At 45.1% G+C, this 23,224-nt stretch overlaps 1 protein-coding gene across 1 annotated transcript; it reads left to right on the top strand.

Moving 5' to 3' along the window:
- The first annotated feature begins 347 nt into the window (after positions 1-347).
- ADPRHL1 (ADP-ribosylhydrolase like 1) lies at positions 348-23,126 on the top strand. The gene is made up of 7 exons (XM_078614237.1): positions 348-741; positions 4,688-4,852; positions 5,293-5,418; positions 5,539-5,679; positions 6,551-6,678; positions 20,062-20,194; positions 22,876-23,126. Exons 1-7 carry the CDS (start codon positions 528-530, stop codon positions 23,043-23,045), a joined length of 1,077 nt encoding a protein of 358 aa, XP_078470363.1. The 5' UTR covers positions 348-527; the 3' UTR covers positions 23,046-23,126.
- Positions 23,127-23,224: the final 98 nt, after the last annotated feature.

Raw genomic sequence — 23,224 nt, 5'->3', positions numbered from 1 at the left:
AACCCCACCATCACTAACCCCACCAACACTAACCCCACCATCACTAACCCCACCAGCACTAACCCTCCACCGGGACAAGGGGGGGTCGGGGGGGGAGTATTCATACGGGCCCCCTCCGAGTGAGTGAGCGAGCGAGTGAGAGTGGTGGCGAGAGACACACACACACTGAGGACGTTTGGCAGAATGTAATTAAAGCTTCCCTAATGAGTGCCACCCTCATCCCCACCCACCCCGCCCGCCCCACTCTCCAATCGCGCGGCTATTTTAATCCCGCTCGGCTCCACGCCCTGCCTTGTGAACCTGCGGCATTGGCGTCCCTCCCACGCCCCCCCTTGTCTTCCGAGCCTCCACGAGAGCCTCCCGATAAGGGATGCACCGCCTGCTCCTGGCAGACCCCTGGAGCACATCGTCTCGGCAGCGCATCCACACGCAGCCTCCTCCCTCCGTGCGTCCGCTCCTCCTGCGCGTGCCACTCGCTCTCGACCCTTTCACCGCTCCGCTCGGCTCCTCCGCCCGACCCCGGCTCCATGGAGCGCTACCAGGCGGCGATGGTGCTGGGAGGCGTGGGCGACGCGCTCGGCTACCGCAAGTTCTCGTGGGAGCACTCGCTGTCGGGAGGCGAGATCCAGCGGGAGCTGCAGGAGCTGGGCGGCCTCTCGGCGCTGGTGCTCACGCCTGAGTCGTGGCCCGTGAGCGACGACACCGTGATGCACATGGCCACGGCCAAGGCGCTCGTCTCGTGTGAGTGGCACCGCGATGATGATGCTGATGCTGCTGCTGGTGGTTGCGAGGGTGCTGGGGTGGTTTGCCAGTGGTGGTTTTGGCGGCGGTGGTTGTGGCGGTTGTTGTGGCGGTGGGTTAGGGGGGCATCATAATCTGCACCAGGTTGTTTACATTTCCTTTGCACTTTATTCTAAATGAAAGCCGTTCCGCGTAAAACTGTGGTTTATCGAATAAGGCTGGCTGACCAAAAATTCGTTAAGACGTTTACCATAAAAATGGCCACACAAGTTTATCTGCTTTAATAATTCCACCTTTAAAACCTTACATTTCAAGTCACGCAGCCAGGCAGTGTTTGCATCAAGCGGGGAAACCCACAAGCCGAGAGGAACAAGTAAACCCGTAAAAACAAAGTTTTTCACTATAAATCCTTTATATGCGTGGCAGCGAACTTAATATAAAGGATATGCGTGGCAGCGAACTTAATATAAAGGATTTAAAAATATATTCGCCTGTGGAGGACGCGGGGATCGATCCCGCGACCTTTGGCATGGGAAGCGAGGGCACTACCAACTGCGCTACTCGGCCACGGCCTGTGGAGGGGTTACGCTCTGGGCTCTTACACTCTGACGTTCAGCCAAAGCCATGAATGCGTTCTATTTGAATATATGTAAAATCATTTTTTTTTGCCTAAAAAGTGTAAAATTTTGGGAATTTTATTTCACGAACAATAATTGTCTGGCACAACGAGTCTGTGTGGAAAATGTCAGCTCGATTGGATCACGGGAAGTGGGTTAAAAAACGACCGAAAGATTTGCACGGTCCTAAGCAAGCAAGCAAGCACGCGAACTTAATATAAAGGATTTAAAAAGAGGGTTTGCAGACTGGGCTGAGCTCTGAGAGGTGAGAACTTTGGTGAGCTCAGAGAAAGGTTAATCACAGGCAGGTGCCTGGATTCAGACCCAGGATCACAGTGGTGCCACCTCAAGACTATGACCTCTTAAGTTACTTGGCCAATTTTGAGGAATTTTTATAAAGGGGCCTTAATTTTGCAAGCAAGAGTTGACCAATTTCCTCATCTGCCAAGGACTGGGCAGGGCTGCATGAATTCCCTCACAATAGAACGGTTCAAGTAACCTTAGCAGCAGCAGCAACATAATCAACAGCAGTAGGAAAGTATGCAAGGGTGTGTCTGACCGCGCGTGGCAAGTGCCTTGCTCACTACGTATCCGCACGGATTAAAGTTCCCCGCGCTTGGCACTGTGACAATTTTTCCATCTTCCCCGTACTTTACAAACGGCTCATCCATTTTGTTTGTCCAATTATTTGTTTTTCCGGTTAAAAGTGCTCACGGTTGCGCGCTTCATCGGAGTGGCGGATAGATCGTGGCTGCGGACATTTGGCAGCCCACGCCCGCCTCGAAACATCGAGACCATTTCGATTTAAAGCTTTCGTGACTGCAGGGATTCATCTTCTTGGTTCTTTCGGTAAAGTCACGTAGAATGGAAAAAAAACATAACGTCGTGAGAATTATTTGATTATGCTTTATTTTTTTAATTTTATTATTTCCATTCTACGTGACTTTACCGAAAGAACCAAGAAGATGAATCGAGACCATTGTCTCGACATGCTCTCACGTGGCTGTGCACGAAACTTCCTGCGTGCAACATTTAGATGGGCAAGCTGTGTTAGACGCGTGGCCGAGCACGGGACCTCGCCCCAACTCCCACGAGTTAGGAAACACGAGCGAATGTCCCCTAACCGTATGCCCCTGCAGGGACACGTCGCCAAACGCCAAGAGTCAAACGTGACCTTCAGGCGGACTCTGTCACCCAAGCACCGGAGATGAACTCGACTCCCCTTGCGATACACCTTTGGGCACGCGCTTTGTTTATCACAATAACTTGACTTTGTCGGGGCAGTGCAGCAAAATGCAATGTTGTGCTGTACTTCTACGCTTCCCTGTCTATTCTTTCCGCCTTCACCGAGCTGCCACTGACTAGCATGGGTGTAAGGAATGGTTAAATTATCTCCCCGACCCTGTCGCGGCAAGGGGGAGGCCTTCATCCAGCAGTGGATTTAGAAAAGGGCTGGGCTTGTCACAGAGCCTGAAGAAAACCCTTTATGCAATGTAACTGGTGTTTATAATAAAAACAAATACCTGCAAATTACTCAATTGGGATCACACACAGCAGCAACATCACCCCCCTTCTGTGGGAAAAAAACGTAGCGGCACTTTCCTGTAGAAGACTCAGACGTCTTGAGACTCGGTGAGGCTTTAGTGAGTAAACAAGTGAAATAATGATAATGATAATAATGCCCAAGCATCTCGTGACTCTCTTGAGGGCACTCGCTGGCCATAGACACTCAGACAAAGGAAACAAAACAAGAACGCGAGGTGCGCAGAGCGGGCGCCGTGGTCATCACCCCACGTGCACAATCCGTCTCAATCATCGTCGCCCCGCGCGGACGGCGAATCGCGATGCGCCGATGACCGAGGCGGCAACAACGCCGACGGTTTACACAACCAGGAGAACCGAAGGGCGATTGGTAAATGGGTCGGAAAACTTATGGTGAGTGTTACAGCGGTCAGTCAACGGCAGAGGAGTGAAGGAAGGTCGTCATTCTGGACCTTTGAGAGGAGAGGGAGGGAATCAACAGCGTGGGCAAATGGGGAGAAGGGAATTCCAGACCGGAGTTCAAGTTTCAAGTTGATTTTGTTTCACCAGTCGAGAACTCGAGAGACGAGGAAAGATCGCGAGAGTGACTCGGGTCACCAAAAACCAAATGACAAAAGCAAAAGAAGACGCAAGAAAAAGTAAAATTAATTAAACAAAATAGAAATCATGGAAAAACAACTGGCGGTGCAGAATACATCGGGAACATCGAACAACGCAATGTTGCGTCAAATACTTTGACATTAAAATGTGCAGCAGAGGAGGAGTGATCCTCCCAAAGTTCGAAGGTTGGTTTTTGGCTGCCTGAGCAAAGCGTGCGGACAGAGGAGAAGAGAGGAGAGAGGGAGGCCTCTCCAAAGCAGGATCCTATAAAAAACTATTTTTAAGTATGCCAGGGATGGAATGGTGGCACACTGGTTAGTACACTGCGTTATGAACCCGACGACCGAGTTCCATTCCCGATCAGGGCTAAGTTCCACATGTACCCGTCCTGGCCCCCACTTAACGAATCAAGCTATCCCCACAACACACACAGCTTGGCGAGAGACCGTCACCATCATAACCGACGATACACACTTGTAAACAAGCGACTATTCGCGTGGGGTCTGTTGGTGATGAGAAACCGTGGGTGGAGACCGTGAGTTTCCGGCTGCCCGGGGCGGTGGCTCGCGATTCTAAAGGGCACCCGCCCGGGACTCGCACACACGGGGCAGCCGATATTTCTGGAGCTGCCTCGTGCCGCTCGGGAAGTCCTTGCGTGGCTGATGAGATTCCCTCTCCTTTGTCAGCACCTCCCCTGCCCCCCCCCCACCTCGACCCCCTTCCCCTAATTTGCCGTAATGTGAGCATCGTTACCGTCAGCCCAGCGCCACCGTGGACGGGTTCGCAATCTTGGCTTTCGCCGATGTGACGCATCGTGCTGGAGAGAGGGAGGCGTCCGGGAGAGACAGGTGTGAGTGCTGTGTAGTAGAGCAGAGAAGGATCTAGAAACTTCCCAAGGGGCAACGGTGGGGGGGGGGGGGGTGACCTGAATTTGTCGGGGGGTGACCTGAAATTTCAAGATTTTTAAATAGGCCCCGACATTAATAGCGGAGTACTGTGTGGGGTGGAGTGTTTCAAGGTGGAGTTGCAACTGGTATGACCGTGGTTAACCTCAGTGGTTGTGGTCGAGTGATGCGATGGACTGTTGTCGACTACGGTTGAATGACACGATTGCCTGTGGCTAAGTGACGCGGTTGACCGACGTGGTTGACTGTGGCCGAGCGTGAACCTCGTGCCCGCGTGCGCAGCGTACCACTCGCTGGGCGAGCTCTTCCAGGAGATGTCGCGCCAGTACGTGACGGGCGCCGACAGAATCCTCGACCGCTGCCCGGACCCGGCCACCATCGAGGGCTGCTCGTTCCTCCGCCCCAAAAACCCGCAGCTCGCCTGGCACATCCCCTTCAACGAGAAAGGTGAGCGCAGCTGCAGGACCGCAAAGTCTACGACGCTCGCAGGCCCCACGGCATGGGCTCGCCTCTTTCCCACTGCGCAAACCGAGCTGCGCCAGGGCCGTGCAGAGCAGGACCGGGCGGCTCAGCAGGCGCCACACTGCTTTTTCCACTGCCAAAGGCGAGCCGTACCACTGACGTCACACACAATGAACGAGTTGACGTGTAGGTGACGGACGCGGCGGCCCTCAAAGAGTATCGACCGACATTACACGCTCCGACCCAGTCATAGGCTCACCCCTGGCCCTATTTGGCCCCGAGCCAGAACAAGGAATCAGTTTGATTCTGGCTCAGCTTGGCAAGAATGACCATGAGGTGCCCCACACTGGCTCGGCTCGGATGGTGCCAGTGGAAAAAGGGTTTCCGCGTCAACGATCACCGGGTCGCCACGCGCGTGTGTCCAGGCACGGGCTTTGGAGCGGCCACCAAGGCCATGTGCATCGGCCTTCGCTTCCCGCGCCCCGAGCAGGAGGAGACCCTGGTGGAGGTCAGCATCGAGTGCGGCCGCATGACCCACAACCACCCCACGGGTAAAGGCTCCCCCCGTCTGACCCGGCCGAGCGGCGGCGCGCTTTCCGCCTGTCGCCAAAGTTGGCGGTGCGATCCCAGCGGCCGAGCCGGCGCGCGTGTCCCCACGGTTGCGTGCGCAGGGTTCCTGGGCTCGCTGTGCACGGCACTCTTCGCCTCGTACGCCGTGCAGGGGAAGCCGCTGGCGCGCTGGGGCCGCGACATGCTGGCCACCGTGCCGCTGGCGGAGGAGTACTGCCGCAGGAAGGTGCGGCACATGTCAGGTACGTGCCGGCGAGCGGGGTGTTGCGTCACCACCAACGCCTGCCTGCCTGCGGTGCCCATGAATGCTTGTGGTAGAAATAAATGACGGACGCACTATAAAGGAACGTGGGCATCTTCTTGGTTCTTTCGGTAAAGTCACGTAGAAGGGAAGTAATACAATAATAAAAATAAAACATAATAAAATAATTCTCACGACGTTTCGGCCACAACGCAAGCAGCCGTCCTCAGGTGAAGACCAGGTCTGTCGGGGAGACAGCGTCTGAATGAAACACCACCACGCTTGGAGCGTATATTTAAGCTGGGTTGGAAGGGGGGAAGGGCGCCTTGACAAAATAATTAGCATATCAAGAGGAATTTAGCATGTATGAGAATGTGTCAATCCACCGCTGGATGAGGGCTTTACCACACCATGTGGCTTGTGGGGGTGATTTGACCGTACTACGCTGGTCAGTCCTGGTGTGTATATCACACAAGACCAAATATGCAGTGCTTATGATATGAATATTTCCGAATGAAAGTGCATGTGAAAAAAACACAGTTCCGGTATTTAAAATAATTAGACAATTATTTAGAATGTAAGTAAATCGTGTGCGTAAGTGGCGTCGCAGTGGCTAGCGCACGGGGGTACAAACCCTGGCAGCCTGAGTTCGATTCCCGGCAAGGGCTAACAGTGGTGAGCAATATCTGAAACCGTTCCGGGTCCTCTTTACCCACCTGCTCTAAGCAACCCCCACAACGGCGAAGACTGCGGATGTGTGATGGGGGGGGGGGGGGCTTCATCCAGCAGCGGATTGACATCGGGGCTGTAAGTCTTCACGTGCATTTCTCGTTATCGCTCGTTCGGGTGAATCGGCGCTGCTGGCGCTGCAGAATACCACGAGAACTGGTTCTACTTCGAGACCAAGTGGCTGTCGTACCTGGAGGAGCGCGGCATCGGCGCGGAGGGGCAGGACTCGCCGCATTTCCCCAGCAACTACGACACGCAGGCTCGCGACCAGGTACCACGCGTTGCTCTCGTTTGAGGGGTTCCACTCCTTGTAGCCGTGGCCGAGAATGAAACTCGCGGCACCGCCGGGCGTGGCACCGGTCCTCCGGTCTGACGCCCGCCACAACTCGGCGGCACCGGTGCCAATGCGCCCAGAAACAGTGCCGCTCTCACCAGTCCACCCTGCGAATACTCACAAACACACGCGCACGCACGCGCACACACGCGCACGCACACACGCACGCGCACGCACGCACGCGCACGCACACACGCGCACGTGTTTTCCAATACAACCGCGTGTCGCCCAGTGACCGGCGTGTGTCGGCTCGCGTGCCGGGTAACCCGACCCCAGGTGACCTCTCGCGGTCACCGTGCCTCCTCTGTTTTGTAACACGTCTGTGGGGGGGGGGGGGGGTGTTGACGCTGCCAGCCGATGCCCTCAGGGCGCAACTGATGCCCCCAGGGCGCAACTGATGCCCTCAGGGTGCAACCGATGCCCTCAGGGTGCAACTGATGCCCTCAGGGCGCAACTGATGCCCTCAGGGCGCAACCGATGCCCCCAGGGCGCAACTGATGCCCTCAGGGTGCAGCTGATGCCCTCAGGGCGCAACCGATGCCCTCAGGGTGCAACCGATGCCCCCAGGGCGCAACCGATGCCCTCAGGGTGCAACCGATGCCCCCAGGGCGCAACCGATGCCCTCAGGGTGCAACCGATGCCCCCAGGGTGCAACTGATGCCCTCAGGACGCAACCGATGCCCTCAGGGTGCAACCGATGCCCCCAGGGTGCAACCGATGCCCCCAGGGCGCAACCGATGCCCTCAGGGTGCAACCGATGCCCCCAGGGTGCAACTGATGCCCTCAGGACGCAACCGATGCCCTCAGGGCCAGACGAAATGTGGTCCCTACCCTCCCCGTCACATCAGCGGTGATCCATAATAATTGTGATGGCATTGTGACCAGTTTTTTTTTTGTCAACAATGATTTAGGGCACCGCGTTCATCGCAGCTAATTATAATTGTCATTTATGTATGAAAATATTTCACCTGGAAACTCCCTTGGGATGGAACCTCGTTTGTATTTTTACACTTCCAGTCAACCTGCACGGAATTCTGGGAGCACATCATTTTCATCACCATTGTGTTAATGGCAGCAAAACTGTGGACCAGTTTCAACATTTGGTGTCTCATTAGTGGTCAGGCTTGTTTCAACCAAATGACATACATGACGCCAAATAGTTAAAAAAATAGAACATCAACGAGGACACGATTATGTCCCTTTCATGACGAGCGATCCGGTCGCACGCAACCAACTTGGGACTTGCAAATAAAATTTGGCGGGAGGGAAAACAACCACACGTTACAAAACTTACACACATGCGTAGCTGCTACATGTGTAGCTGCTACATGTGTAGCTGCTACATGCGTAGCTGCTACATGTGTAGCTGCTACATGTGTAGCTGCTACATGTGTAGCTGCTACATGCGTAGCTGCTACACGTGTAGTAGCTGCTACATGTGTAGCTGCTACATGCGTAGCTGCTACATGTGTAGCTGCTACATGTGTAGCTGCTACATGCGTAGCTGCTACACGTGTAGTAGCTGCTACATGTGTAGCTGCTACATGCGTAGCTGCTACATGTGTAGCTGCTACATGTGTAGCTGCTACATGCGTAGCTGCTACACGTGTAGTAGCTGCTACATGTGTAGCTGCTACATGTGTAGCTGCTACATGCGTAGCTGCTACACGTGTAGTAGCTGCTACATGTGTAGCTGCTACATGTGTAGCTGCTACATGCGTAGCTGCTACACGTGTAGTAGCTGCTACATGTGTAGCTGCTACATGTGTAGCTGCTACATGTGTAGCTGCTACATGCGTAGCTGCTACATGTGTAGCTGCTACATGTGTAGCTGCTACATGCGTAGCTGCTACACGTGTAGTAGCTGCTACATGTGTAGCTGCTACATGTGTAGCTGCTACATGTGTAGCTGCTACACATGTTGTAGCTGCTACATGTGTAGCTGCTACATGCGTAGCTGCTACATGCGTAGCTGCTACACATGTAGCAGCTACATGTGTAGCTGCTACACATGTTGTAGCTGCTACATGTGTAGCTGCTACACATGTAGCAGCTACATGTGTAGCTGCTACACATGTAGCTACACGTGTAGTAGCTGCTACACGTGTAGTAGCTGCTACATATGTAGCAGTAGCTACTACAAATGTAGCTACTACTACTTATGTAGCTACTGCATATGCAGCTACTTTTTCTACTACGATAATCCGGCATTTGACCCTTGACTTGGGAATGGCGGAGTATAAGTGGAGTACAATTGGATTATAAATGGCCATCGCTGCTATGTGAAGTCTAAACATCCCCCCAGATAGATCCCGACCGTTTCACGGCCGCGTGTTCGTGAACCAACCCCAACTGGACAAACGCGACGCGTTCCGAGCACTTTCGTTCCCGGCCACGGCGTCACCTCGAGGTGCCCACGTCAAGATCACAGTCGTTGCAGTGCTTTAAACTTTTGAGTGCACATTCACTTCCCGGCAAAGTGTCTCAGCGCCGCAGCGCGTGCCGCCATCGCTCTTACACGGCAGTGGCGACCGGCACGTGTCCGGGACGTGTCCGTCCATCTCCCCCAGCCCGGCCCGCCAGCCAGCCAGCCAGCAAAACTTTGTTTTGACTAATATCGAGCCCGGTCTCTCGCCACCTTCCTCTTTGGGGCCGTCCATAAATGACATCACACACCTAGGGGGTGGGGGGGGGGTCATACATTTGTGACGACGTGTGACGAGGGGGGTTTGAGAAATGTGACGTCACATCAAAATGCGCAACTTTAAATAAATATAGACAACCCGTTCTACTTAATTAAATAGACTTTTTAATAAATGTTTTCTTCTACAACATCAGTGCAGCGCCACATTAAATACGCACTACAATGACAATAGTTTAAAGCGATTTGAAGCATGTTTAATATTAATTTTGGGGGGGGGGGCAGAGCTTTGTGACGTCATATTTGAGGGGGGGTCTGACTTTTTGTGACGCCGTGTGACGAGGGGGGGTCAAAAATCGTCCAAAATCGCGTGACGTCATTTATGGACGGCCCCTTTTGCCTTCTCTGCTTTGTGCCGTAAACATCACAATGTATTATTTGTTTCTTTCGGTTAAGTCACGTCTAAAGATAAAATAATAAATTAAATTAAATAATAGAATACGACGTTTCGATTGCAACACAAGCAATCATCATCAGGTATAATGAAATAGCGACATAAAATCTAACCAGAAAACTATAGACAGACATATTAGCAGACAGATATCACCAAGATACATAGCGAGAGCAACACAGGTAACAGAGAGGGGTGATCGTCTCTGTGTGGTGGCCTTAAATAGACAGAGGGGGGGGCGGAGGCAGAGAGAGGGAGGAGGGTTAGAGAAAAAATTAGCATATCAATGAGTGGTCAACAGACGTGGTGCTGCGAATGCGATGGCACGGCAAGCAAGCCTAAAAATCAGGAGAAGGACACACTAAAATTAAATAACCTAGTAAAATATCGAAATGTAATGTAATACAACACAGAGGGTCGGTCAACACACAATTAACGCATAGCCTGGTTGATTACGTATTTCAAAGATTGCTAAGTTAGAATTTAAGTGTGAACAATCTAAAGAGAGGACACAGGCAGAGAAAACAAGTCGCCAGAGAGAGAGAAAAAAGATAAGCTTAAAACTTCCCCGTAGAAGTGGTTCAATCTTAATTTTAGAACTTTCGTGACTGCAGGAATTATTATTTGTTTCTTTCGGTTAAGTCACGTCTAAAGATAAAATAATAAATTAAATTAAATAATAGAATACGACGTTTCGATTGCAACACAAGCAATCATCATCAGGTATAATGAAATAGCGACATAAAATCTAACCAGAAAACTATAGACAGACATATTAGCAGACAGATATCACCAAGATACATAGCGAGAGCAACACAGGTAACAGAGAGGGGTGATCGTCTCTGTGTGGTGGCCTTAAATAGACAGAGGGGGGGCGGAGGCAGAGAGAGGGAGGAGGGTTAGAGAAAAAATTAGCATATCAATGAGTGGTCAACAGACGTGGTGCTGCGAATGCGATGGCACGGCAAGCAAGCCTAAAAATCAGGAGAAGGACACACTAAAATTAAATAACCTAGTAAAATATCGAAATGTAATGTAATACAACACAGAGGGTCGGTCAACACACAATTAACGCATAGCCTGGTTGATTACGTATTTCAAAGATTGCTAAGTTAGAATTTAAGTGTGAACAATCTAAAGAGAGGACACAGGCAGAGAAAACAAGTCGCCAGAGAGAGAGAAAAAAGATAAGCTTAAAACTTCCCCGTAGAAGTGGTTCAATCTTAATTTTAGAACTTTCGTGACTGCAGGAATTATTATTTGTTTCTTTCGGTTAAGTCACGTCTAAAGATAAAATAATAAATTAAATTAAATAATAGAATACGACGTTTCGATTGCAACACAAGCAATCATCATCAGGTATAATGAAATAGCGACATAAAATCTAACCAGAAAACTATAGACAGACATATTAGCAGACAGATATCACCAAGATACATAGCGAGAGCAACACAGGTAACAGAGAGGGGTGATCGTCTCTGTGTGGTGGCCTTAAATAGACAGAGGGGGGGGGGCGGAGGCAGAGAGAGGGAGGAGGGTTTGAGAAAAAATTAGCATATCAATGAGTGGTCAACAGACGTGGTGCTGCGAATGCGATGGCACGGCAAGCAAGCCTAAAAATCAGGAGAAGGACACACTAAAATTAAATAACCTAGTAAAATATCGAAATGTAATGTAATACAACACAGAGGGTCGGTCAACACACAATTAACGCATAGCCTGGTTGATTACGTATTTCAAAGATTGCTAAGTTAGAATTTAAGTGTGAACAATCTAAAGAGAGGACACAGGCAGAGAAAACAAGTCGCCAGAGAGAGAGAAAAAAGATAAGCTTAAAACTTCCCCGTAGAAGTGGTTCAATCTTAATTTTAGAACTTTCGTGACTGCAGGAATTATTATTTGTTTCTTTCGGTTAAGTCACGTCTAAAGATAAAATAATAAATTAAATTAAATAATAGAATACGACGTTTCGATTGCAACACAAGCAATCATCATCAGGTATAATGAAATAGCGACATAAAATCTAACCAGAAAACTATAGACAGACATATTAGCAGACAGATATCACCAAGATACATAGCGAGAGCAACACAGGTAACAGAGAGGGGTGATCGTCTCTGTGTGGTGGCCTTAAATAGACAGAGGGGGGGGGCGGAGGCAGAGAGAGGGAGGAGGGTTAGAGAAAAAATTAGCATATCAATGAGTGGTCAACAGACGTGGTGCTGCGAATGCGATGGCACGGCAAGCAAGCCTAAAAATCAGGAGAAGGACACACTAAAATAAAATAACCTAGTAAAATATCGAAATGAAGTTTTAAGCTTATCTTTTTTCTCTCTCTCTGGCGACTTGTTTTCTCTGCCTGTGTCCTCTCTTTAGATTGTTCACACTTAAATTCTAACTTAGCAATCTTTGAAATACGTAATCAACCAGGCTATGCGTTAATTGTGTGTTGACCGACCCTCTGTGTTGTATTACATTACATTTCGATATTTTACTAGGTTATTTAATTTTAGTGTGTCCTTCTCCTGATTTTTAGGCTTGCTTGCCGTGCCATCGCATTCGCAGCACCACGTCTGTTGACCACTCATTGATATGCTAATTTTTTCTCTAACCCTCCTCCCTCTCTCTGCCTCCGCCCCCCCCTCTGTCTATTTAAGGCCACCACACAGAGACGATCACCCCTCTCTGTTACCTGTGTTGCTCTCGCTATGTATCTTGGTGATATCTGTCTGCTAATATGTCTGTCTATAGTTTTCTGGTTAGATTTTATGTCGCTATTTCATTATACCTGATGATGATTGCTTGTGTTGCAATCGAAACGTCGTATTCTATTATTTAATTTAATTTATTATTTTATCTTTAGACGTGACTTAACCGAAAGAAACAAATAATAATTCCTGCAGTCACGAAAGTTCTAAAATTAAGATTGAACCACTTCTACGGGGAAGTTTTAAGCTTATCTTTTTTCTCTCTCTCTGGCGACTTGTTTTCTCTGCCTGTGTCCTCTCTTTAGATTGTTCACACTTAAATTCTAACTTAGCAATCTTTGAAATACGTAATCAACCAGGCTATGCGTTAATTGTGTGTTGACCGACCCTCTGTGTTGTATTACATTACATTTCGATATTTTACTAGGTTATTTAATTTTAGTGTGTCCTTCTCCTGATTTTTAGGCTTGCTTGCCGTGCCATCGCATTCGCAGCACCACGTCTGTTGACCACTCATTGATATGCTAATTTTTTCTCTAACCCTCCTCCCTCTCTCTGCCTCCGCCCCCCCCTCTGTCTATTTAAGGCCACCACACAGAGACGATCACCCCTCTCTGTTACCTGCGTTGCTCTCGCTATGTATCTTGGTGATATCTGTCTGCTAATATGTCTGTCTATAGTTTTCTGGTTAGATTTTATGTCGCTATTTCATTATACCTGATGATGATTGCTTGTGTTGCAATCGAAACGTCGTATTCTATTATTTAATTTAATTTATTATTTTATCTTTAGACGTGACTTAACCGAAAGAAACAAATAATAATTCCTGCAGTCACGAAAGTTCTAAAATTAAGATTGAACCACTTCTACGGGGAAGTTTTAAGCTTATCTTTTTTCTCTCTCTCTGGCGACTTGTTTTCTCTGCCTGTGTCCTCTCTTTAGATTGTTCACACTTAAATTCTAACTTAGCAATCTTTGAAATACGTAATCAACCAGGCTATGCGTTAATTGTGTGTTGACCGACCCTCTGTGTTGTAATACATTACATTTCGATATTTTACTAGGTTATTTAATTTTAGTGTGTCCTTCTCCTGATTTTTAGGCTTGCTTGCCGTGCCATCGCATTCGCAGCACCACGTCTGTTGACCACTCATTGATATGCTAATTTTTTCTCTAACCCTCCTCCCTCTCTCTGCCTCCGCCCCCCCCTCTGTCTATTTAAGGCCACCACACAGAGACGATCACCCCTCTCTGTTACCTGCGTTGCTCTCGCTATGTATCTTGGTGATATCTGTCTGCTAATATATCTGTCTATAGTTTTCTGGTTAGATTTTATGTCGCTATTTCATTATACCTGATGATGATTGCTTGTGTTGCAATCGAAACGTCGTATTCTATTATTTAATTTAATTTATTATTTTATCTTTAGACGTGACTTAACCGAAAGAAACAAATAATAATTCCTGCAGTCACGAAAGTTCTAAAATTAAGATTGAACCACTTCTACGGGGAAGTTTTAAGCTTATCTTTTTTCTCTCTCTCTGGCGACTTGTTTTCTCTGCCTGTGTCCTCTCTTTAGATTGTTCACACTTAAATTCTAACTTAGCAATCTTTGAAATACGTAATCAACCAGGCTATGCGTTAATTGTGTGTTGACCGACCCTCTGTGTTGTATTACATTACATTTCGATATTTTACTAGGTTATTTAATTTTAGTGTGTCCTTCTCCTGATTTTTAGGCTTGCTTGCCGTGCCATCGCATTCGCAGCACCACGTCTGTTGACCACTCATTGATATGCTAATTTTTTCTCTAACCCTCCTCCCTCTCTCTGCCTCCGCCCCCCCCTCTGTCTATTTAAGGCCACCACACAGAGACGATCACCCCTCTCTGTTACCTGTGTTGCTCTCGCTATGTATCTTGGTGATATCTGTCTGCTAATATGTCTGTCTATAGTTTTCTGGTTAGATTTTATGTCGCTATTTCATTATACCTGATGATGATTGCTTGTGTTGCAATCGAAACGTCGTATTCTATTATTTAATTTAATTTATTATTTTATCTTTAGACGTGACTTAACCGAAAGAAACAAATAATAATTCCTGCAGTCACGAAAGTTCTAAAATTAAGATTGAACCACTTCTACGGGGAAGTTTTAAGCTTATCTTTTTTCTCTCTCTCTGGCGACTTGTTTTCTCTGCCTGTGTCCTCTCTTTAGATTGTTCACACTTAAATTCTAACTTAGCAATCTTTGAAATACGTAATCAACCAGGCTATGCGTTAATTGTGTGTTGACCGACCCTCTGTGTTGTATTACATTACATTTCGATATTTTACTAGGTTATTTAATTTTAGTGTGTCCTTCTCCTGATTTTTAGGCTTGCTTGCCGTGCCATCGCATTCGCAGCACCACGTCTGTTGACCACTCATTGATATGCTAATTTTTTCTCTAACCCTCCTCCCTCTCTCTGCCTCCGCCCCCCCCTCTGTCTATTTAAGGCCACCACACAGAGACGATCACCCCTCTCTGTTACCTGCGTTGCTCTCGCTATGTATCTTGGTGATATCTGTCTGCTAATATGTCTGTCTATAGTTTTCTGGTTAGATTTTATGTCGCTATTTCATTATACCTGATGATGATTGCTTGTGTTGCAATCGAAACGTCGTATTCTATTATTTAATTTAATTTATTATTTTATCTTTAGACGTGACTTAACCGAAAGAAACAAATAATAATTCCTGCAGTCACGAAAGTTCTAAAATTAAGATTGAACCACTTCTACGGGGAAGTTTTAAGCTTATCTTTTTTCTCTCTCTCTGGCGACTTGTTTTCTCTGCCTGTGTCCTCTCTTTAGATTGTTCACACTTAAATTCTAACTTAGCAATCTTTGAAATACGTAATCAACCAGGCTATGCGTTAATTGTGTGTTGACCGACCCTCTGTGTTGTATTACATTACATTTCGATATTTTACTAGGTTATTTAATTTTAGTGTGTCCTTCTCCTGATTTTTAGGCTTGCTTGCCGTGCCATCGCATTCGCAGCACCACGTCTGTTGACCACTCATTGATATGCTAATTTTTTCTCTAACCCTCCTCCCTCTCTCTGCCTCCGCCCCCCCCTCTGTCTATTTAAGGCCACCACACAGAGACGATCACCCCTCTCTGTTACCTGCGTTGCTCTCGCTATGTATCTTGGTGATATCTGTCTGCTAATATGTCTGTCTATAGTTTTCTGGTTAGATTTTATGTCGCTATTTCATTATACCTGATGATGATTGCTTGTGTTGCAATCGAAACGTCGTATTCTATTATTTAATTTAATTTATTATTTTATCTTTAGACGTGACTTAACCGAAAGAAACAAATAATAATTCCTGCAGTCACGAAAGTTCTAAAATTAAGATTGAACCACTTCTACGGGGAAGTTTTAAGCTTATCTTTTTTCTCTCTCTCTGGCGACTTGTTTTCTCTGCCTGTGTCCTCTCTTTAGATTGTTCACACTTAAATTCTAACTTAGCAATCTTTGAAATACGTAATCAACCAGGCTATGCGTTAATTGTGTGTTGACCGACCCTCTGTGTTGTATTACATTACATTTCGATATTTTACTAGGTTATTTAATTTTAGTGTGTCCTTCTCCTGATTTTTAGGCTTGCTTGCCGTGCCATCGCATTCGCAGCACCACGTCTGTTGACCACTCATTGATATGCTAATTTTTTCTCTAACCCTCCTCCCTCTCTCTGCCTCCGCCCCCCCCTCTGTCTATTTAAGGCCACCACACAGAGACGATCACCCCTCTCTGTTACCTGTGTTGCTCTCGCTATGTATCTTGGTGATATCTGTCTGCTAATATGTCTGTCTATAGTTTTCTGGTTAGATTTTATGTCGCTATTTCATTATACCTGATGATGATTGCTTGTGTTGCAATCGAAACGTCGTATTCTATTATTTAATTTAATTTATTATTTTATCTTTAGACGTGACTTAACCGAAAGAAACAAATAATAATTCCTGCAGTCACGAAAGTTCTAAAATTAAGATTGAACCACTTCTACGGGGAAGTTTTAAGCTTATCTTTTTTCTCTCTCTCTGGCGACTTGTTTTCTCTGCCTGTGTCCTCTCTTTAGATTGTTCACACTTAAATTCTAACTTAGCAATCTTTGAAATACGTAATCAACCAGGCTATGCGTTAATTGTGTGTTGACCGACCCTCTGTGTTGTATTACATTACATTTCGATATTTTACTAGGTTATTTAATTTTAGTGTGTCCTTCTCCTGATTTTTAGGCTTGCTTGCCGTGCCATCGCATTCGCAGCACCACGTCTGTTGACCACTCATTGATATGCTAATTTTTTCTCTAACCCTCCTCCCTCTCTCTGCCTCCGCCCCCCCCTCTGTCTATTTAAGGCCACCACACAGAGACGATCACCCCTCTCTGTTACCTGTGTTGCTCTCGCTATGTATCTTGGTGATATCTGTCTGCTAATATGTCTGTCTATAGTTTTCTGGTTAGATTTTATGTCGCTATTTCATTATACCTGATGATGATTGCTTGTGTTGCAATCGAAACGTCGTATTCTATTATTTAATTTAATTTATTATTTTATCTTTAGACGTGACTTAACCGAAAGAAACAAATAATAATTCCTGCAGTCACGAAAGTTCTAAAATTAAGATTGAACCACTTCTACGGGGAAGTTTTAAGCTTATCTTTTTTCTCTCTCTCTGGCGACTTGTTTTCTCTGCCTGTGTCCTCTCTTTAGATTGTTCACACTTAAATTCTAACTTAGCAATCTTTGAAATACGTAATCAACCAGGCTATGCGTTAATTGTGTGTTGACCGACCCTCTGTGTTGTATTACATTACATTTCGATATTTTACTAGGTTATTTAATTTTAGTGTGTCCTTCTCCTGATTTTTAGGCTTGCTTGCCGTGCCATCGCATTCGCAGCACCACGTCTGTTGACCACTCATTGATATGCTAATTTTTTCTCTAACCCTCCTCCCTCTCTCTGCCTCCGCCCCCCCCTCTGTCTATTTAAGGCCACCACACAGAGACGATCACCCCTCTCTGTTACCTGCGTTGCTCTCGCTATGTATCTTGGTGATATCTGTCTGCTAATATGTCTGTCTATAGTTTTCTGGTTAGATTTTATGTCGCTATTTCATTATACCTGATGATGATTGCTTGTGTTGCAATCGAAACGTCGTATTCTATTATTTAATTTAATTTATTATTTTATCTTTAGACGTGACTTAACCGAAAGAAACAAATAATAATTCCTGCAGTCACGAAAGTTCTAAAATTAAGATTGAACCACTTCTACGGGGAAGTTTTAAGCTTATCTTTTTTCTCTCTCTCTGGCGACTTGTTTTCTCTGCCTGTGTCCTCTCTTTAGATTGTTCACACTTAAATTCTAACTTAGCAATCTTTGAAATACGTAATCAACCAGGCTATGCGTTAATTGTGTGTTGACCGACCCTCTGTGTTGTATTACATTACATTTCGATATTTTACTAGGTTATTTAATTTTAGTGTGTCCTTCTCCTGATTTTTAGGCTTGCTTGCCGTGCCATCGCATTCGCAGCACCACGTCTGTTGACCACTCATTGATATGCTAATTTTTTCTCTAACCCTCCTCCCTCTCTCTGCCTCCGCCCCCCCCTCTGTCTATTTAAGGCCACCACACAGAGACGATCACCCCTCTCTGTTACCTGTGTTGCTCTCGCTATGTATCTTGGTGATATCTGTCTGCTAATATGTCTGTCTATAGTTTTCTGGTTAGATTTTATGTCGCTATTTCATTATACCTGATGATGATTGCTTGTGTTGCAATCGAAACGTCGTATTCTATTATTTAATTTAATTTATTATTTTATCTTTAGACGTGACTTAACCGAAAGAAACAAATAATAATTCCTGCAGTCACGAAAGTTCTAAAATTAAGATTGAACCACTTCTACGGGGAAGTTTTAAGCTTATCTTTTTTCTCTCTCTCTGGCGACTTGTTTTCTCTGCCTGTGTCCTCTCTTTAGATTGTTCACACTTAAATTCTAACTTAGCAATCTTTGAAATACGTAATCAACCAGGCTATGCGTTAATTGTGTGTTGACCGACCCTCTGTGTTGTATTACATTACATTTCGATATTTTACTAGGTTATTTAATTTTAGTGTGTCCTTCTCCTGATTTTTAGGCTTGCTTGCCGTGCCATCGCATTCGCAGCACCACGTCTGTTGACCACTCATTGATATGCTAATTTTTTCTCTAACCCTCCTCCCTCTCTCTGCCTCCGCCCCCCCCTCTGTCTATTTAAGGCCACCACACAGAGACGATCACCCCTCTCTGTTACCTGTGTTGCTCTCGCTATGTATCTTGGTGATATCTGTCTGCTAATATGTCTGTCTATAGTTTTCTGGTTAGATTTTATGTCGCTATTTCATTATACCTGATGATGATTGCTTGTGTTGCAATCGAAACGTCGTATTCTATTATTTAATTTAATTTATTATTTTATCTTTAGACGTGACTTAACCGAAAGAAACAAATAATAATTCCTGCAGTCACGAAAGTTCTAAAATTAAGATTAAATCACAATGTATATGGAACGTTATACAGTATATTGTATGTATAAAACAGTGGCCTTGGGCATGTACACGTTTGCCACAAGGCACGATGGCCAACAGTGCAAAGCTGCCAACCCACGCGGTTCACCCCGTATTCTTGTACTGGGAAATTGAGTTTTCAGGTCCATACGACGTACAGCCGTTTCTATATGGGCCAAACAAAATTTGCCTATTTGTTTGTGTTTCTCGCTTGTGATGGGACTTTGTAGGATGAACGTTGAGATTTATGAGGGGCACGGGGTGAGCAGTAAGGTCTGAGTTGGTCTGCAATGATGTAGGGCACTGACAAGGGGTTGACAGCTCTGGCAGTGGTCGAGACTAATGACGGAGTGGCCAGCCAAGGGAGGGCATTTTGCGACATCAACTCGCGTGCAAGGGAATATCAATCAAACATCAAACAGATCGAATCGATAGAACGTCAAATAGATCGTTTACTTTATGAGACATCTCCTTTACCAGTGGCAAAATATAGTAATAGGTTTTTACCCTTTCAACGGGTACAAAAACTGACACCTTTATACAAGGCATCATGTTTGCAATAACCACAACACAAGCAGTCAAAATGCAAACAAAAAGAAACAACTCTGATAATGATATGCACTGTCCTTGAAGTTGATTGGTCCACACCCGAGACAGCTTTTCTTAGAGCCTAGTCTCCATTGGTGTTGGACCAGATAACGCCAGTTTTTGTACCAGTTGAAAGGGTAAGAACCTACTACTAGATCGTTTACTTGGCGAGGAGGACCTCCTCCATCGAGCGTGTCAAGCTCCTTCATGGCACGCGAGTCCTAAAGCCATTGGCGGTGGCGGGAAGGCCTCAGCGAAACGTTGGTTCTTGTTGTTGTTGTTGTTGATGTTGTTGTTCATGTTGTTGTTGTTGTAACGTGAGCAGGCCTACAAGCAGTGGAGCTCGGAGGGCCGCGGGGGCCGGCGGGGCCACGACGCGCCCATGATCGCCTACGACGCCCTCATGGCCGCGGGGCCCAGCTGGGCAAAGCTCTGCGACCACGCCATGTTCCACGGCGGTGAGACAGCGCACACACACACAGCAACAACCCTCCATTCATTATAATCATTATACAGTATGTCAGTATAAATAGTATTATTATTATTATAAATATTATAATGATACAGTATGTCATTATAAATATTATTCGAATTTTTATAAATATTATTATAATACAGTATGTCATTTTAAATATTATTTTTATAATTATTTTAAATATAATAATACAGTATGTTAATATAAATATTATAATTTTTATAAATATTATTCGAATAATTATTATAAACATAATAATAATACAGTATGTCATTATAAATATTATAATTATTCTAAATATTATAATGATACAGGATGTCATTATAAATAGTATATTTATTATAAATATTATTATAATACAGTGTCATTAAAAATATTATAATTATTATAAATATTATTAAAATAATTATAAATATGATTAGAATAATAAATAAGTATTTGCAATTATTTCATTAGAAATATTATTATAATAAATAATTACATATTATCAATATTATAATTATATATTATTATAATTACACATTTACAATAATAATATTATAATATAACCCACTCGTATGCGGTACCGCCGTGCGTAGAACCCCTCGTCACAACCACCCCTGTTAACGACGGGCCTCCATAGAGCCAAATGTGTCGTGTACAGTGTAGTGTATAGTAGTGTATAGTGTAGTGTATAGTGTAGTGTATAATAGTGTATAGTGTAGTGTATAGTAGTGTATAGTATATTGTAGTGTATAGTAGTGTAGTGTATAGTAGTGTAGTGTATATTGTAGCGTATAGTAGTGTAGTGTATAGTGTAGTGTATAGTAATGTATAGTGCAGTGTATAGTAGTGTATAGTGTAGTGTATAGTAGTGTATAGTATATTGTAGTGTATAGTAGTGTAGTGTATAGTAGTGTAGTGTATATTGTAGCGTATAGTAGTGTAGTGTATAGTGTAGTGTATAGTAATGTATAGTGCAGTGTATAGTAGTGTAGAGTGTGATGTATAGTAGTGTATAGTGTAGTGTATAGTAGTGTATAGTGTAATGTATAGTAGTGTATAGTGTAGTGTATAGTGTAGTGTATAGTAGTGTATAGTAGTGTATAGTGTAGTGTATAGTAGTGTATAGTGTAGTGTATAGTAGTGTATAGTGTAGTATATAGTGTAGTGTAGTGTATAGTGTAGTGTATAGTGTAGTGTATAGTAGTATATAGTGTAGTGTATAGTAGTGTATAGTGTAGTGTATAGTGTAGTGTATAGTGTAGTGTATAGTGTAGTGTATAGTAGTGTATAGTGTAGTGTATAGTAGTGTATAGTGTAGTGTATAGTGTAGTGTATAGTGTAGTGTATAGTAGTGTATAGTGTAGTGTATAGTAGTGTATAGTATATTGTAGTGTATAGTAGTGTAGTGTATAGTAGTGTAGTGTATATTGTAGCGTATAGTAGTGTAGTGTATAGTGTAGTGTATAGTAATGTATAGTGCAGTGTATAGTAGTGTAGAGTGTAATGTATAGTAGTGTATAGTGTAGTTTATAGTAGTGTATAGTGTAATGTATAGTAGTGTATAGTGTAGTGTATAGTAGTGTATAGTAGTGTATAGTGTAGTGTATAGTAGTGTATAGTAGTGTATAGTGTATAGTGTAGTGTATAGTGTAGTGTATAGTGTAGTGTATAGTAGTGTATAGTGTAGTGTATAGTGTATAGTGTAGTGTATAGTGTAGTGTAGTGTATAGTGTAGTGTATAGTGTAGTGTATAGTGTAGTGTATAGTAGTGTATAGTGTAGTGTATAGTGTAGTGTATAGTAGTGTATAGTGTAGTGTATAGTGTAGTGTATAGTGTAGTGTATAGTGTAGTGTATAGTAGTGTATAGTGTAGTGTATAGTGTATAGTGTAGTGTATAGTGTAGTGTATAGTGTAGTTTATAGTAGTGTATAGTGTAGTGTATAGTGTAGTGTATAGTAGTGCAGTGTCTCCACAGAGCCCAATGTGTTCACTTACCGACCATTCCCCCTTTTAATGACAGGCTGTTGTAGGTAGAGTAAATATTAAATAATGCATTGATTAACCACGTTTATTTTTAAATTATGTGTTTGTAATGTTGTTAGTATATTTATGTATTAATATCCATTGTTTAAATATTATAAAGTAAGTTTTTTTGGTGAAAAAGGGTAACTTTCGATCCTAAAGGAACGAATTTACCCCTTTAATCGTGCATTTCCTATACTCGCTTAACGACCAAATCACTTCACGACCGGTTTCGTGGAGCCAACGACCGTCGTTAAGAGCGGTTCTTCTGTATGAGAGGGATGTGTACATCGCAGTGCCGCCCCACCCCAGCACCAGGCTGTTAAGAGAGAGAGAGATTACGCAATTACATTTTGATAAAGCGGTAAGGTGCTCAACTTATCCGTATAAACGCCGAGGATATTTGTTTGAAATGAGTAATGTGACCTATCAGTGCCACAGTGTGGTTTGGAAGGGGTCTGGTTCCATGATTTGGGCCCTCATTTCCTCCATCAACATTACCCAACTCCTAAATGTGTGACCCGTGTGGGCCCCGGCCCGTACACTCAAAAGCCACGCCACTCACACTTAATGCAAGACAAAATGTCCCGAAATTTGAGTGGCGAATCTTCAACGAGAGACGAGACTGCAACAACGCAGCCGGTGTCCCCTCGCAGGCTACAACAGCAGCACGGGCGCCGTGGCGGGCTGTCTCTTCGGGCTGCTGTACGGGATGTCGGGCACCCCGAAAGGCCACTACGAGCAGCTCGAGTTCCGCGCCGAGCTGGAAGTGCTGGGCGCGAAGCTTCACGCCAAGAGCCTCAGCAAGGACCGCGACCCGCAGTAGCGGGGCCACCGTGGTGGTGGTTTGGGGCAAGGGTCTGTTCCCACCTCCCGGCCCAACCTACAGGGTGGGCCCTCACGCCGGATTCACAGGGGGAGGACGCCTGAGCTGGCATGGATATGGCAGGGCAAGAGTGGGGCATGTCATACAAGTTGAACCCTTATGCCAAACTCAATGGCGTG

This window comes from Lampetra planeri, chromosome 43, assembly GCF_965212315.1.
Source record: "Lampetra planeri chromosome 43, kcLamPlan1.2.h2, whole genome shotgun sequence".
NCBI classification, from domain to species: domain Eukaryota; kingdom Metazoa; phylum Chordata; class Hyperoartia; order Petromyzontiformes; family Petromyzontidae; genus Lampetra; species Lampetra planeri.
The sequence above is the reverse complement of the archived record's forward strand: the minus strand, read 5'-3'. Positions and strand labels throughout refer to the sequence as shown.

Coding starts and splice junctions, on each gene's coding strand:
- ADPRHL1 (XM_078614237.1), top strand. CDS start 528: ATGGAGCGCTACCAGGCGGCGATGGTGCTGGGAGGCGTGGGCGACGCG. Junction 5,419..5,538: donor GACCCACAACCACCCCACGG/GTAAAGGCTCCC, acceptor TTGCGTGCGCAG/GGTTCCTGGGCTCGCTGTGC. Junction 5,680..6,550: donor GAAGGTGCGGCACATGTCAG/GTACGTGCCGGC, acceptor CTGGCGCTGCAG/AATACCACGAGAACTGGTTC.